This window comes from Protopterus annectens, chromosome 2.part1 (genome assembly GCF_019279795.1).
Source record: "Protopterus annectens isolate FY-2018-M chromosome 2.part1, PAN1.0, whole genome shotgun sequence".
NCBI lineage: Eukaryota > Metazoa > Chordata > Ceratodontiformes > Protopteridae > Protopterus > Protopterus annectens.
The window spans coordinates 1,896,575,045-1,896,593,166 of NC_056729.1; the positions used below are offsets into that span (position 1 = coordinate 1,896,575,045).

General features: G+C 39.3%; 1 protein-coding gene across 1 annotated transcript in view; it reads left to right on the top strand.

Annotated features, from left to right (window-relative positions):
• Nucleotides 1-18,122, top strand: part of LOC122795061 (deleted in malignant brain tumors 1 protein-like) — a 134,403-nt gene that overhangs the window by 94,967 nt on the left and 21,314 nt on the right. Inside the window, exon 3 of the mRNA XM_044063637.1 lies at nucleotides 1,983-2,303. Within this exon, the coding sequence (XP_043919572.1) occupies nucleotides 1,983-2,303 (321 nt within the window). The remainder of the gene's footprint in view (nucleotides 1-1,982; nucleotides 2,304-18,122) is intronic.

Consider the following 18,122-nt stretch of genomic DNA (forward strand, 5'->3'; position numbering starts at 1 on the left):
GAGCTTTATCCAGTATCTGGAATCCCAAGGGCGACAGGTGCAGGCCATCTCTGGCAAAGTATCATGGTTTGTCGATCATGTTATCCCAGGCAGACAGATACTGGATCCCTTTAGAATGACACCAGAAGCTTAGCCAATTCTTGAAGTCAATCATTTTGTCCTTGTACTGTGGTATCATTCTGGGTGATGGCAGGATGCTACTCAGGGCTAGGGTCATACCTGCCTGGGCTACAAGATCAGAAAGCTCCTCCATGTCTCTTTACATGTAGTCCAGGGATGTACGTCTCAGGTCATTCACACCAACATGGACAATGACAGAGTCATATTTGTACTTGCTGTGGAGTGACCTGAGTGCATGTGTTATGTGGCAGATCCTGGCACCTGACAGGCAGCTGACAGTAGCTTTCTCCTTGTTTAGCCTAGTGAGTGGAACATCAGTGTGCCTGACTATAGAGTCACCTATGACTAGAGTTTTGGGTAAATTGTTATGCCTTATGGGCTATGGTTGAGTGACACATTGAGTTTGTAGGACATCTGTCATTTGGGTTGTGTTGGGGGGTGGAGGTCGCTTGCGTTTCTGCTTTGGAGGTCCCTGTTGCTTGGGCAGATTTTTTTGAGAGCCTCCATGAATGTAGGTGTGTGTTTTCTGTTTCTATGTGTGTTTTGGTGGTGTAGGCTTTAAGGGAGTATGTGATGAGTGTGGTGTGGTGCAAGTGTTTACCTTCTTCTCTTGACTGTTTAGTCCAGTCTTGGGTGGAGAGATCTTTACTTCCAGTTGGTTATATAAGTGCATCTCTCACAGGTTGCAGTGTTGGGTGGTAGGAGGAGAGGGTTGTCTGTGTACATGATGCAAATGCTGCATTGCCCCAAGATGCCCAGATTCATCAGGTGGACAGGAGAAAACACTGGGAGCTGTACCTTAGACAGATTCCCAGATATTCTATTTACTTAATGTTCATATGTTCATAGATTAGTACTACGCTAACTGCCCTTGTGGGCCATTTTCATCCTAGCCAATTACCCCGTTTGAGAATCAAACCCTACACCTTATGTTTGTAAGGTAAACACCTTAACCATTTTGCCAACCTTCCACCCCATGTCCCATGTTAAATTACGTTTAGTTAGAATTATATTAAGTCGGTTCTTTATTCAGTAGCTTTATTCGCTTTGAGAATTAGGACTAAGATTTTAAGAAGTTCTTTATTACATATAAGTATGCGCATACGATTCATTTAATGAAGAATTAATTTTGATTATAGTAACTGAAATATCATTAGCAAATGTAATAATATTTAATTCATACATTCCTTTATTTATATTTTTGAAATGTTATTATTTTGTCTTATTTCTATAGTGTGTGGGTCCGTCATTATACCTTCATATTTGTGAAGTGTTAATTATGCCTGTATTTCTAATCATTACTGAAACTAGATTTGTTTAAATTAAACTGCATTGCCATTTGAAGTTATTATCAGTTTCCGGTTTTATAAAAATAAAAATGTGCAGTACTTATTCAAAGACACAGCGTTGATGGTGGCATCCTCTGTCCAAATTATACCAGGAGGCACCATGCTGGCTGGTAATTTTGTGCAGCCTTGCATTGTTTATTTATCTTCTTAAAACACAGGTAACATTTTAAGGATCAAAATATTATGGCATGGTACAATAAAGGGGAATTACAATATGCCAGAGTGTACCAGAGACTCTTGTTCCAATGTTGAATGTTAGCTGGCATCTTAGTGTAATGTTTGTATTTCTAGTGGTGGGTTCAGTGGTTTGAAACATTTTATACATTTGGTTAAACCACAAAACAACTTGATATTTAGTCTGCATACTTTGATCAGAAAGAACACAAAATTAAAAAAAAAAAAAACAATCAGAAAGCAGCATTATCTACATGCAAGTCTTTTAGAGAATGTCATTATAGAACACGAGAAGTTTTATTAATTCTATGAAATTTTTGTGCTGAAATTTTGTTTCAGGAGCGACATTGCCACTAAGGTTGGCTGACGGGGACACTATGAAGTGCTCAGGAAGATTGGAGGTATCAGTCAATTCTCAATGGGGAACAATTTGCGATAGTTCCTGGGATATGAGAGATGCAAATGTTATCTGTAACCAGCTGAAGTGTGGTGGTGCACTGTTAGCAAATACTAATGCATACTTTGGACCAGGAACAGGATACAGCTGGATAAACAATATTATTTGCAGTGGTAAAGAGAAAGACATATTTCAGTGCTCCACTGATAAATGGCTTCAAAACAGCTGCTTACATTCAAGGGATGCAAGTGTGATGTGCACCAGTAAGAATTTTTTAATTTATTTTACATTTTGTTTGCTAAACTGTCAACTAAACATGCTTGTTTAAAAGGAAGAAAAAAAAAACACGAGTGTTGACTTGTTATGTAAAAGTTTTGATTTTATTGCAAAGGTCAAATAAAAATCTATGAGCATATTGAGAAACAGCTGACAGAAATGATATTCAAGCAAAATGCAACAGTTAAAAGATGCAATATTAACAATAATTGATATGATTGCAAGTGTCAGTCCTGTTTTAAGCATAAAATCTATTGATAATATATCAGTCAGTGAACAACAGACTATAAAACACTTAAAAAATGAAACATAAATAGTTAAGTTATGAATATAAGTTGTTTGGACTATCAACTAACAAGAGGTAGAATCTTTTCCACGCTGACAAGGAAAGAAGGATACTATAGCCACATGCTGTCATCTGGAAAATAGACACATTCCCCATCTACAGGTCTGTCCCAAGGAAGCTTGTAGTATTTCCTTAAGAATGTGCATAATGTAGAGGAGAAAAGTGATTGGGCTTCCCATTCAGAGTATATGTATTCTGGGAAGTACTGAAATTTGTGGTAACCAGAGCTTATTGGAATGGTTTATATGTAGCTCCAAGGAAACTTTTCTGAATATTCATATTCCCACTGTGACAGGGACACCAGCCTTAACAAAGTTGACAGTAGTGTTTTCTAGACATGTATTCTGTCTATATTTGCAGAACTTATAGATTTAATCTGTAAGATACCCCAGACAGCCCTGAAGTCTATTGTCCTTTCTCTGGCATCTTTGTAGGAGTCCAGTAGCCTTTCTAGCGGAGTTTTAAATAATATAATTATAGTCTAAGATTTCCCATCAGCTGTGACACAATATCCAGGTGGAAAGAGAGCAATGTGCATTTTCAGGACTAAACTGAATGTGATGGCTCATCACCTTATGGATGGACAGTGGAAAGACATTGACATGCAGAAGTTGAACTAATGGTGGTAGGGAGGGTAGGACAATGAACAAGGAATGGAGCATGACACATAATGGTGGAAAAAACTCCAGTTTGGAGGTAGGGTAGGGTATGGTACTGCTGTTGCCAGGCTGGCTAGACAGCAACAAATCCAGGCATCATTCATCTGAGTGCTTGATGCTAATGGCCATTTGCTCCCATCTATGGCCAGTGGGTAGGCACTGCCATTTGTGGAACTCCACAAACCATACCACTTCACATTGGTGAGGCAGTCATCCTCATGATAGTGCACCTTATCAACCACCAGCCTCCATAACTGAAGCTGGGAGACAAGGAGAGACCCCTCTTGTCTACATGAAGAAGATCAGTCTTCACTGCCCATCCGAAAAGCAGAATTAAAGATCACAACTAAGCGTTCTATGTATTTCCAGCATGGGGACTATCATTTCCCTACTCAGAAGCAGACCTGGTGACCATTGGTCATCTTGCAGAAGAGACATTTGCCTTTGTGCAGCCTCAGGTGGCCACAGTTTTACCACTACCTCTACCATAACTAGATCTGCAGAAGGATTACACTATAGGAAAAAGTGATTACACACATGCTGAAAACACATTTGCAATTGTACAGTAAACTAAGACAGATGTCATACACACTTTACTGCCAGGAAAGGTGTTCCTGTGTTGTGTGACACCCAGTCATATTTAAGTGACATTTCTCTGATGTAAAACAAATCATGTACTCTTAAGTATTTATGTACAACAGTTAACATACTAGAATGCAATGGCACTTAAAAATGAGATGATGTACCTGTGCAGGTCCTGCTCACATCAACAGCTGTTGCTAAAGGTATCATTCAACATCCCGAACCTTGGGAAGAACATGCCACAAGAGTTTTGGGTTTCAAGGCTAATGAGTTATTTATTATTTCATTTCCATTTTGTTTTCCAGGAAAGTCCAGAAGGATTGTAGAACAAATACGTTTTTTTTAGTGGAAGAACAGGGAGAAAAATCTCCATTACATTTTGTTTATTTATTTATATTTCTTTACCCAGGAGGTGCACTGATTAATACTGATTAATTTCAGAATCAGCCCAGCCTGAAGAACTAGGTATTCAAATAATGAAGTATAGCATAGTATTTACACAATTAATTTACAGAGTTTGCAATATTTGACTTAAACATTATAAATATTGAAATTTTAATTAGGAATTTACATCATATTGTACAGTACTTACATCATACATTTGCAGAGATTCCCATAAGGGAGTGAGACATATTTATACTATGTACATTAGAACGGCGCTGTGCATAGTACTAACTGCAATGGCTAATAGCTTCCACAGGTAGAGGGGGAGCTGTGACAATAGGTTTGTGTATCCTATAGATTCCCATTCACACATTCTGACTGACACACCCACAGGTGTACAAGTTTGTGAGTGATCAACATTCTGAGCAGTTCTCTAGCCCAGAGACTGATGTGCTACTCAAGCATCTCTACAAATATTGCATGCACTTGCTGAGCAAAGGTCATGCAGACATGCATTATTTGAATCTTAGAGAAGAGGCCACCTGTAGGTCAGCACCCTAACTGCAAAATGAATGTACCCATCAGGGTGTTAATCTACAGATACTGCCTGCTGAAAAATGAGTTTGTCTCTCCATGGCAGTATATTTAGCTGACATGGAGTATGGACTGAAAGAGAGCTAACAATCTCATATCTGTTGTATGCTTGCTAAGCAGAACTTCTGATGTTTAGCAAATGTAAAATTAAAACAAAACAAAACAAAAAATTGAAAAGTGTGTGTGAACATGTGTGCATGCGTGTGTGTGTGTGTGTGTGTGTGTGTGTGTGTGTGTGTGTGTGTGTGTGTGTGTGTGTGTGTGTGTGTATGAAAGTGAGAGCGAGATCGATCGTGTTTTACACTTGCTAAGTAATGCTTTTTCTGTTTGAGTATAAAATTAAAACAAACATATAATTAACAAAAAATAGAAAAGTGTGCATGTGTGTATGTGTTTATTGTTTTGTCTCCGTGCATGAGTGTATGGGTGCTTACATGCATGAAAGTGAGCGTGTGTGTGTGTGTGTTTGTGTGAGAGATTGATCAGTGGATGCTAGTTATTAACAATTAAGAGGTATGCATACCTCTCAACCTCAAGAAATGCAGATAAAGGCTAAAATTGTGTGGGGTGAAGGCTCAAAGGGACATATTTTAAATATTGCTATAATACAAATAGAAAGTTGGTATAATGACAGGATTTATGATGAATGTATTTTTCTGAAGGATTAGTCTGAAAATCTAATATAATTCATTATTCAGTGACTTGAACTCCAATGATTTGCGAGAAAGACACCAATAAAATGAGGCAGAATATATGGACAGACTGCAAAAATGTGTACAGTTCAGAGGTACGGGTATGAAACTTATAACAGCTGGCATTATTAACTTAGTGCAAACCTGTGTTTTTAAAGGTACGTGTGTGTGTGTGTGTGTGTGTGTGTGTGTGTGTGTGTGTGTGTGTGTGTGTGTGTGTGTGTGTGTGTGTGTGTGTGTGTGTGTGTGTGTGTGTGTGTGTGTGTGTGTGTGTGTGTGTGTGTGTGTTTCTGTGTATATGTGTGTGTGTGTGTGTGTGTGTGTGTGTGTGTGTGTGTGTGTGTGTGTGTTTCTGTGTATATGTGTGTGTGTGTGTGTGTGTGTGTGTGTGTGTGTGTGTGTGTGTGTGTGTGTGTGTGTGTGTGTGTGTGTGTTTCTGTGTGTGTGTGTGTGTGTGTGTGTGTGTGTGTGTGTGTGTGTGTGTGTGTTTCTGTGTATATGTGTGTGTGTGTGTGTGTGTGTGTGTGTGTGTGTGTGTGTGTGTGTGTGTGTGTGTGTGTCTGTGTATATGTGTGTGTGTGTGTGTGTGTGTGTGTGTGTGTGTGTGTGTGTGTGTGTGTGTGTGACTGTAGAATTTAAATACTTAACCAACCTTATATTTTGGATGTAAAGTACTTCCCCAGCAACAGTTAATATAGTACAGCAAGTCTGAAACATTAGGCGAAGGACTAATTTACATAAAAAAATATAAAAATGTTTTATATAGATATAAAGATATATATATATATATATATAAATTTAAAAAAATATAAAACTATTTAACAGATACCCCATTATCTAAGCTCAATAATGACCTCCACAGTGTGTGTTATTGTGGAAATAATGCCCTTCCAGAGGAGTAGAGGCACCCCTGGGTGGGCATTATTTCCACAACAACACATACCCTGTGGGGCATTATTGCTTGCATATCTGATAGGGAGTGGTGGAAGATATGAATGCTGTAGACAGGCATAATGTAGCTCTACAGGAGGTATGTCAAACAGTTGCTGATATTCTACTTTGTGCAATGGACAGGCCATGGGTTATGGCAAAAACAGGTCTACCACAAAGGGTGGGCCAGCAGCAATAGGTTCATAGGCATGTAGTATGGTAGCTGCCCTTTAGGGCTATTTTATGTCTAGCCAGTTTACCTTTTTGTGCTAGTATTAACTTATTCCATTTGGTTAGAGCTTGGCTTTCCCTAACCCATGGTCGATAACTATGTATTACTCCTAATGAGAATAACTCTGATCATATCATAGATAATTTAAGGGGACCTATGCTTGGGATAAAGCACTCTGGAGTTGCATATTTCCATTAGTAGTACAAGGGCGGTTCCATGGTAAATTTTCTCTTTCACAAACATAGATCCAAGTTGTACTTGAATATGGACAGGGATGAAATTTGTTTTATGTGGATGGGAAGTCTGTTCCAGAGCAGCAGTAAACACTGTGAGATATACCTGTCCTGCCTAACAGTTCTGTTAATGTTGCAGAAAAGGATTAGATCCCTATAGGTTCATAGTTTAGTACTAAGCTAACTGCCCTTGCAAGCTATTTTAAGCCTAGCCAATTATCCCTTGTGAGACTCAAACCCTGCACCTTGCGTTTGTAAGGCAAATACCTTAGCCATTAAGCCATCCTCCCAACTCCCTAGACCAATGAAGTGGCTGAAGGCACAGATGAATTGTTAATGTCATTTAGTGGATGGGGGAGCAGTCCCTCAGAGCTGGGAGTGGTTTGGATATGGAAGAATAACTGTGTCCACTCACTCATGTATTCTTACAGGAAACATCAGATTTGTAATGTCCACTGCATTACAATAGATCACAGCTCACTGCATATTAGAAGGGAACAACTGACCAAAGCTCACATCCATACCTTTCCATTCAAGCACGTGTATTCTGCAACTGTAATGACCTGCATGTCAAAGTATGTCTGTCAATGTATGCATATTCATGAGTAAAAATAGATTAGGTCTGTCAATGTATGCATATTCATGAGTAAAAATATATTATATCTGTCATATTCACGAGTACAAATATATTTATATATAAATAAACAGATAGCTATAGATATAGAGTACTTAAATGTGTCTGCATACACAAATAAATTATACAGTTTTGGTGCAAAATGTATTCCTGGATGGAACACTAATACACTGCAAATAACTTCCTGAGAAGTACAGACCACCTGGCAGTTGCAGGAATGGAAGCCCTTCCTGTTATTGTACTGGCATTCTTCTGCTCCATTTGGGGCCTTGCTGGCAACATGCATGCAATTTATGGCTCTACAGATATTAGGAAAATGGGCTGTCTTGTAAAAAGGCCCAAAGTGCTGGCTATCTTCCCTGATTTCCTCTTAAAACCCAACATATATATCATGTATATGCTATAACATAATGTTAATGCTCTAGTTTACCATTGGACAGTCCCTATATCTAAGATCAGTAATATTAAACACATTTATATTTACAAGAATGGCCTTGCGATGCATACTGTGCCTCTGTCATGATTCTGCATGTTCACAATATAGTTCATGTACATTCCTTACAGTCTCCCTGTTTCCATGGAAGTAGTCTACAGTGTGTGTGTCTGTGTGCTGGTGGTATGCCAAGTGTTGTCTGTTCCTACATTATTGGCAAGATCGGCTGTGATGTGGAACATTGTGGGTGCAGGTTCTAATTTCAGGGACTACAATGTCTACCTTTGATACTACTTTCATGAAGGTTTATAAAACATTAGGTAAGTACTAGGCTATCAGTCCACAGACTATTACAAGCCTAGCTAACAATGAAAGGTCAGAATCAAAAATATACCTTTTACTGCTTAACCCTTATGCCAACCCCATAAATAACGACTAGGCTATCAGTCTGCAGACTATTACACAATTAGCTAAAAACAGAGGTTAGAATCAAACCCAGTACATTGTATCAGTAAGGTAAAGACCTTAACCATCATGCCAGTTCCACATCCCTTAAAAGTCTTACCTGTGTTTACTAGGCTAATGATCCCATGGTGCATTTTTAAGCTGAGCATTGCTTCCCAACGCTTGAATCAAACCCTGTAGCTTGTAAACATATTTTCCATTCTGCCAACCCTAAATCTAAACAAAGTGGCTGCCACTGTCCCTCTGCCCCACCCCAACCATTCCCTAGAAACAAGTTATGGCAAGGAGCAACTCCTCAGCCGCAGTACATGCCCAGCCCTGCTTCACACCCAAGACCAACTGACACAGCCCTTAGAGACATTTCTAATCTCAAAATTACAGATCTAACTTATTGGCTTCACTTAGCTACACTGTTCTAACATGTGAGAGGTTGTTTACCTTGGTGACCTACTGTGTATATGAATCTCAGTATTTAAATATATGTGCACTTATTGCAGTATGCTTGTTTTATAAACTTCTGCATGTGTCACTATTTTCTCTACCATAATTTGCATGCTACATGCGGTTCCTTTGCATACATTTCCTTAGTTACATGATATTATGCAATCATACACATGCACTGCATACTGAGCTATTTTCATCCTTGTGTGACCACGCTACTCATGTCTTAGAATAATTTACAATATGTGCCATGCTATTATCCAGGATAATTTGTGAAGCTTAATGTGCTACAAGTCTATCAATCTCAGATAATAACCAGCACACATAATGTAATTTTTTTAACAAGTATCTCATAGTCTAGTAAATATATTGCAGTAGCATAAAAGATGTGCTTTAATATTCAGAAGTTATTGTAGTGAATTATAAAGGGACTATGCTCTTATATTTACTTCCAGTTCTATCAGTCTCTAAATACAGACAATTCCTAATGGTAAATGTCTATTCGGGAAAAGAAAAATCTGTGAGAACACATCTTTTCCAAAAGGGTTGGCAGAAAATGCTTTTCACAAAAAGAAAAAAAAAAAGAAAGGAAGACAAATGAATAAGCAAAATGGCATTCACTAAAGAAAGTATATTCCTCTACATCCATGCTAGGGCCTGCTCCCCTGCAGCACAACTTATTTTTAATACAACACAGAATTTGTATTAAGAACCACAACCACTCCACACCAACAACCTTAGTTGCAAACATTAAAACATGCCACTCTCAGCTGCACAAAATGATGCTCTATTGCCATCCATCACAGCAAATGTTTTCAATCCAAAACAGGTTCCAAATTTTTAAAATAAACCAGAAATTGTGTTAAGAGGCACAATCCCTCTGTGCCAACAACTTTAATCTAGATTATTAGCTTGACTGCCCAAGAGGCATTTTTATGCCTAGTCATGAATTCCTACATATAAATGACAGCATAAATTACACAGGGGGATATAGTCATATGTTCATAGTTGTTTGCATGGCTAATGACCACTAGGGCATTTTTAAGCCTTGCTTTGCATCCCAAATCTTAGACAAGTTGAAGTCCCCTTGATAAGTGTTAGTAGGGTCTTTAGAGAGGAAATATTTACAAGCAGGGACCTGGATGAAGAACCATTGACAGGCTGACTGTGTTCATTAGAGACTTAGGTGCCAAACCAGGGAAGAATTTCCTGTTCCACTTGCAATTGTCCAAGTTATGTTTAGATGGCAGAGTTTGTACAAGCTGCGTCTGTTTAACAGGAGGATAGGTGCAAGTCCAAGGGTACATTTTTAATTTGCCATTCATTGGTCCAGGTTACACTTGAAAAGAGTGAGGGACAAACTCTGCTTCACATAGATATGAAGTGTTTCCTAAGCAAAGCCAGTCTTGGAGACACATCTTTCCCTCCAATATGTTCTGGTTATGTTAAAAATGATGTTTAGGGCCTTGGACTGGGTATTTCTAATTTTCTAATGCTGTTAGACTAGTGGATGTGCATCAAGTCTATCAGTTCTGCATCAGTAGGTGCCTTATAGGCCAGGCACATAATACCTCTCTGTAGTCTGTAGGAGACTGAGCATAAAGATAAGAATCTGAGGCAATCTGCATGTTCCATGCTGTTTACCTGGTGAATTCCTTTTGTAAGGAACATCTGTAGCCATTCCAGTTGCTGGCTATGCCTCTTAAGTTACATACTGAAGGGAATATTGCATTCCTGGGTTGGTCTAACAAGGTCCAAGTATTGCAGGATAATGATATCTTTGGACCTGGATGCCATAAGCTTGCTAATGAGCTGCACAATATAGAATGATTTCCTTAAAAAATAGACACACCGTGGTCAAAGGACAGTTCAATGTCAACATCTGTTCCCCATTCCTAACCAAATAGACTCACCGTGGTCAAAGGACAGTTCAATGTCAACATCTGTTCCCCATTCCTAACCAAATAGACACACCGTGGTCAAAGGACAGTTCAATGTCAACGTCTGTTCCCCATTCCTAACCAAATAGACACACCGTGGTCAAAGGACAGTTCACTGTCAACGTCTGTTCCCCATTCCTAACCAAATAGACACACCGTGGTCAAAGGACAGTTCAATGTCAACGTCTGTTCCCCATTCCTAACCAAATAGACACACCGTGGTCAAAGGACAGTTCACTGTCAACATCTGTTCCCCATTCCTAACCAAATAGACACACCGTGGTCAAAGGACAGTTCAATGTCAACGTCTGTTCCCCATTCCTAACCAAATAGACACACCGTGGTCAAAGGACAGTTCACTGTCAACGTCTGTTCCCCATTCCTAACCAAATAGACACACCGTGGTCAAAGGACAGTTCACTGTCAACGTCTGTTCCCCATTCCTAACCAAATAGACACACCGTGGTCAAAGGACAGTTCAATGTCAACGTCTGTTCCCCATTCCTAACCATTAGCTCTACTGTTGGGAGTTTATAGTCGATGTGGTAATTCCTATTGGAGGTCAACTTTTGGAAAGATACTATTATGCATTTTTTAACAGTTAGTTTTAGATTGTGGCTCTGACACCGATTACTAATTTGCGACAAACCCTCTTGGAGGATATTTGTGTCTTCAAGGGGGATGTTTAATTGCATCAAACCTGCAACTGTCTACAAACATGTTATCTAGAGGCATTTAATCTTAGCATTGACTTTCATGAAGTAGATGTCAGAAAGGAGTGGCCCTAGCACTGGGCCCTAAGAGACACCAGTGGTGCCTGTTCTTTTTTGTGAAAATAGAGTCCCCAACTCTGACTTCCTGTGTCCTGTCTGTGATGTTGGCTATCATATGGGTCACATAGGCATTAGTCCTAGTTTGGAACCTAGGAATAATGCTGAATGCTTTGGCCAGATTAAGAAGGGCAGTATCATTTTGCCCTAGTCCACAGCATTGATGACTTTCTCAAATCAGTCCATCAGGCTGAGCAGGCATGATTATTCTTTCCATGGTGTCACATATAAGACTAGTTATACTTATAGGTCTGTGTCCATCAGGATGAATAAGCATAATAATTATTTCCATGGCATTCTATATGAGACTAGTCAGACTTATAGATCTGTAATTACATGGGATGGCCTGGCATTCTGCAGATGGATAACTGTTGCATTCTTCCATTCAGTAGGAATGAAGCCAATTTGGAGGCAAAGGGTGACCAAGAATAAGAACACTAATGGGCCAGACTGGTCATGCTTCATGCTAGTCAGGAGATGACATGGGATATCATAATATCCTATCGATGCAGTATTTTTGTACTTTTTGGGAGTGCACTGGGGACTTGTTCAGTAGTGATAGCAAGGGAGCTATGGTCAAAGTTAGCTCTTTGGAGGCTTCAAGGGAGACACTGGGGTGAAACTGCAGCTAAATTTCTTAGATAGCAAGTTTTCTGTACCCTCCATCTCTGTACAGGTGATTTTGCTTACAGTTAACCCAGCACACTGCTGTATGTTATCTTTGAGGTTGCATAGACAGCTGAAGGAGGCAAAACTAATTCCCTTTGCCCATGAGGCTATCTTTATGAATAATTTCACTTTGGCAGATATTTAGTTTGAGTTTTTTTTCCCTTGTTGGGTATTGCACTTCCTAATCCTGTCCATGGGTTTCTTTTTTTTGTTACATAATTTGATTTGTGATTCAACCAGGGTGGCTTGTTCTTAACGTTAGTCCTGTACTTATTTTGGGTGGGAATAGCTGCCATGATGCAGTCATTTACACTGTAGTATAAAGTTTATATGAACGACTCCAGAGAAACATCAGTTTTCTCACATTTTGTAGGGGGCTTAGCATTTCGACTGGGAATCATTCAGTAATTGGTGGTTTGCTCTAGAATAATTTCTAAACATACAAGGGTTGGGTGTGGTGGCAGGCTTTGGTTTGATTTTAAAGGAGACATCTTTTTCATTTGAGCTGACAAGTGACAGCATAACTTTTGGGTGAATGCAACATTTCACTATGTTTTTGGGGTTTAGATCAAGGATCTTAGCACCCCTAGTGGACGCATGGCCTAACTGGTATATTGAATTTATGCTGACAAAGTTTAGGAATCTCTGGGTCTATGCATTGGATGTTGTGTATATTTCACTGTTTATAGTGTGGTAGTTGAAGTCAATCAGGACTATAATGCTGGGTTCAATGTAGTCCCGGATTATACAGAGGAACCTATGGCTTGCAATGATATGGTATAGGACTTTTTCTATGGTGAGTCAGACATGCAGAAGCCCATGTAAGTCATACTGCTTGACCAGTCATGAGATGTGACAGTTTTTGATGAATACTGAGACACTTCCATATTTTGTTTCTTCCTGTGCAGTGGCTTTTCTAAATGTTTTAAAGGCAGTATAGCCTTGCATTGCTGTGGTGTTCTCTGTAGCTTTAAACCACATCTGCATAACTATACAAATATCAACATTGTACAGGATAAGGAGGTATTGGGGGGGTGAAGGTTGTTGTTTAGATGTCATATTAAGCAGTAATACCTTCAGGTTGTCCTAGGTTTGTTTGCAATATCACATGATTTATCAGTACAGCATCGCCTAAAAAATGGATCATATGGTAGTGGCACATACCTCTCAACTATACAGATTTTCACAAAATGTCCATATTTTTGCTTCATATTTTTGGTATCTTTCTCATAAAATTGTGGTTTTCTGGCAAATTATCAGCAAATCATTGAGGAATGGAGTCAGAAAATGACAGATATTTGAGTTGCAGACTTCATACCTTCAGAAAATGCATGCCAATACAAAACCTTTTATTCTATCAATTATTTAAGTTTGTAAGAACAATATTTAAAAATTGTAGATCTTTTTTGGCCTTTGTCCCCCCATCATGTCTTTGTCCATATTTTTTACTCCAAGAGGTTGAGAGGTATGTAAAGTGCACTATTTATATTTATCATAACCATAACTCCTCCAGCCTCCATCTTATCCAACCCTCTCCCCCCACATAACTACCATACCTACTCCTACATCCCACACCATCAGCAATTCATCTTTACCTCCTTAACAATCTAACAGAATACTCTCTATTTTCAAACTTCCTAGAACCTTCTTACAAATCCACCTACTACTTAGCCATAACAGCTTCATTCTCAAAGAAATATTTCATCCTCCTTACTGAAACCACTTCCCACTCTCAGCCCACTCCATTACCATCAATACCTTTACTTTCTGTTTATCACAGTACTTGTTACCTAATCTGACCCCCTTACTGCTACACTAATACACAAAATTACAGATTTCTAATCCCTGTCTGTCTTTCCAAAAGCACTCTATTCATATATACTTCACAAAAACATCTCTTGGTGGTGATGTCTCCTAAAGCCAGGTCCTTCTCATCATTACACCAGGAGTACCACCACTCCCTCCATCCCTACCTCACCACACCCTACTTCACAATCTGAAAAAAATGAATCAAGTGTCCATACAAATAGACATTAGATATAACAAAGTTACATAACAGTATGCCTGAATAACTCAACGCACACATGATATACTATTACCAAAGCCTGGCTTAAATCTAACATAATCCACCCCACCCCCACTCATACATATACTGGCTAGAATATTATTGGAGCTGACTGACCTGTAAAAAAGCTGGTGGAATTGCTATACTTTATTCCAGTTCCTATGAACAAATGTCATATAATAACAGTGGAAGCATGTGAATCCATTGAAGGTGACTGCTTGCGACATTTACAGTGATACACAGCACGCCCACCCTTCCCATAATCACCTACCTACCTAATCAAAACACACAGTTATGCAGGGGGGCTGTGCCACCTGCATCCCCTCCTGTGGGGGGCTGTGCCCCCCACACCCCCCCTAACTTAATATTCCAACTCTGAGATCGCACTACAGTGAGGAAAGGGATGCATTTCCCTAACCGCACTGTACCGCGATCCCCTCCCATGAGCGAAAGTTAGAATTGTGAATGCACAGCTCATTCGCAATGCAAACCTTCGCTCATGTCACCTGCCGTAATATGAAGTATTCGAACATCTGATGTTCAAATACTTCATAGACATGCAAATGCACGTCGACATAATGATAGCAAACCTAAATAAATATATATATATATATATATATATATATATATATATATATATATATCTATAGTTTGGGATGGGTGGATACAACCCTCCCCCCACATAATTTGGTTTTATATCATCCATTTTCTGTTACGAGGGTAAGTAAGAAGTTTTTAAGTTTTGGAAAGAGTTAGTCATTTTTGTTGTAAGTGTGCATATCTATGACTTAAAATTCAGTATTTTGAAATTCAGGATTGTAAGCATTCAGTATAATGAGATTCAGTGAAATGAGTTTTCAGTATTTTGAAAATTAGGTATTGTGGTCTCAGTCAAATGAAATTCAGTATTTTGAGATTCAGTCATGTGAACTGGACCCATATGTATATATATATATATATATATATATATATATATATATATATATATATATACATATATATGGGTCTACTTTAAAAGACCGAAACGACGATTCCCCGACACGCGGAAAACGAAGACCAAACGACCGACATGTAAGTTTATCAAAAGGGTGATTTGCCGACAGCGGAAAGACCAACAAGGGCAATGTGTGATTTCGACTTGGTAAGTGTGCGACAGTGACGGAGTTAGGAGCGGTCAGGTAAGTGTGTGATATTGTGGGATCTTGCGTTAGGCTGTGGGAAAGGTGAGTGTGTGTTAGTGTCGGAGTTAGGGTTCGGGTAAGGTAAGTGTGTGATAGTGAGGGACTGTAGTTTAGGGACGGGTTAAGTGAGTTAGGTTTAGAGTGCGGGTAGGGTGTGTGTGCAATAGTGACGGGCTTTATGTTTTTGGGTGGGTTAAGTGAGTTAGGGTTAGGATGCAGGTAGGTGAAGTGTGCGATAGTGTCGGACCTTGGGGTTAGGGGTGGGTTAAGTGAGTTAGGGTTAGGGTGCAGGTAGGGTGAGTGTGCAATAGTGTCGGACCTTAGGGTTAGGGTTTGGGTTAGGGCTAGTGGGTATGCTATGTAGTGTAATGTGTTGTTTACGTTCGGTGTGTCGGTGTAATGGTGTTCGGTGTTTTGCGTTGTCGGTTATGTGTGTTGTCGGTTATCTGGTCTCGTGATTTGTGTGTCGTGAACTGGCGTGTCGGTCTTTCAAAGTAGACCCATATATATATATATATATATATATATATATATATATATATATATATATATATATATATATATATATATACATAAATAGATATAGAGATATTCTGTATGAAGGAGGTATTCTACTGAGGGCCACTGGCTTGCCTGCATTCGGGATATGTGTGGTGATATCAAACATGTCTCACTGCATGTTATTAGGGTTGTGCATTTCAAGTCACTATACCAACATGGACTACATAAAGGTTGTCTGAGATGGAATTTAGTGTCTATGAGGCATTATGGATCTTATATATTTTCACCTCTTACAGATTGTATTATGTGTGTTGAGTAGAAGTTTATTGTATGTTCCTGGAGTGTCTGCATGTACTAAATGCTACAAGGATGGCAACAAAAGAGATACAAAGGGGTTTAATTTCCATTTTGTCCAGGTGGTTCTTAAGTGCAGCCAAGCACAAAATATGTGAGAGCATCACAGCAAGTACTGTAACTATAGCATCAATAAAGACTCCTTGCTCAAATCATAGTAATGCAGTAACACTGACAGGCACAGCATGCAATTAATAGTGACTCAACTCAGACACATTCAATCTATAGCAAAACATCATTCAACAAAAATGGTTGACTAGTCACTGATAGCAGCATTATATAGTAATATGCATATTTCAGCAATATAGTAATGCTGATGCTCTCAACAAACATTATAGCCAATTGCCAAACACCATACTGTGCTGTCCAGTCATTCCAAGGGTGGCTGCTTTAAAATGTTTACATAAACAGGTATGTTGAAACATTGTATAAAGTAGTGGTGGGTGTAATATTCTGGTGTGCAAACCAGCACAATATACATTATCTTTAAAAACTGAAACATCTAATAGCTATACAATCTGGTACATGTCTGACTGTAATTTGAACTCCTAGAACAACAGGAAATTGCCTCCATAAACACTAGTGATGTTCCAAACAAAGCCAAACTATGCTTTGCCCAATCAGCAATATGCACTACCAAACTATGCTGCACCCAGTCAGCAATACGCACAACTAAACTATGCTGCACCCAGTCAGCAATTTGCACAACCAAACTATGCTGCACCCAATCAGCAATATACACTACCAAACTATGCTGCACCCAATCAGCAATATACACTATCAAACTATGCTGCATCCAGTCAGCAATATGCACTACCAAACTATGTTGCACCAGTGCACTACCAAATGATGCTGCACTCAATCAGCAATATGCACTACCAAACCATACTGCACCCAATCAACGATATGCACTATCAAACTATGCTGCCCCCATTCAGTAATATGCACTACCAAATTATACTGCACCCAAGTCAGCAATATGCACTACCAAACTATACTGCACCCAGTCAGCAATATGCACTACCAAACTATGCTGCACCCAATCAGCAGTATGCACTCTCAAACTATGCTGCACCCAATCAGCAATATGCACTACCAAACTATACTGCACCCAAGTCAGCAATATGCAGTACCAAACTATACTGCACCCAGTCAGCAATATACACTACCAAATTATGCTGCACCCAGTTAGCAATATGCACTAACAAACTATGCTGCACCCAGTCAGCAATATGCACTACCCAACTATACTGCACCCAAGTCAGCAATATGCACTACAAAACTATACTGCACCCAGTCAGCAATATGCACTACCAAACTATGCTGCACCCAGTCAGCAATATGCACAACCAGACTATGCTGCACCCAGTCAGCAATTTGCACAACCAGACTATGCTGCACCCAGTCAGCAATATGCACAACCAAACTATGCTGCACCCAGTCAGCAATATGCACAACCAAACTATTATGCACCCAGTCAGCAATATGCACAACCAAACTATGCTGCACCCAGTCAGCAATATGCACAACCAAACTATTATGCACCCAGTCAGCAATATGCACAACCAAACTATGCTGCACCCAATTAGTAATATGCACTATCAAACTATGCTGCACCAAGTCAGCAATATGCACTACAAA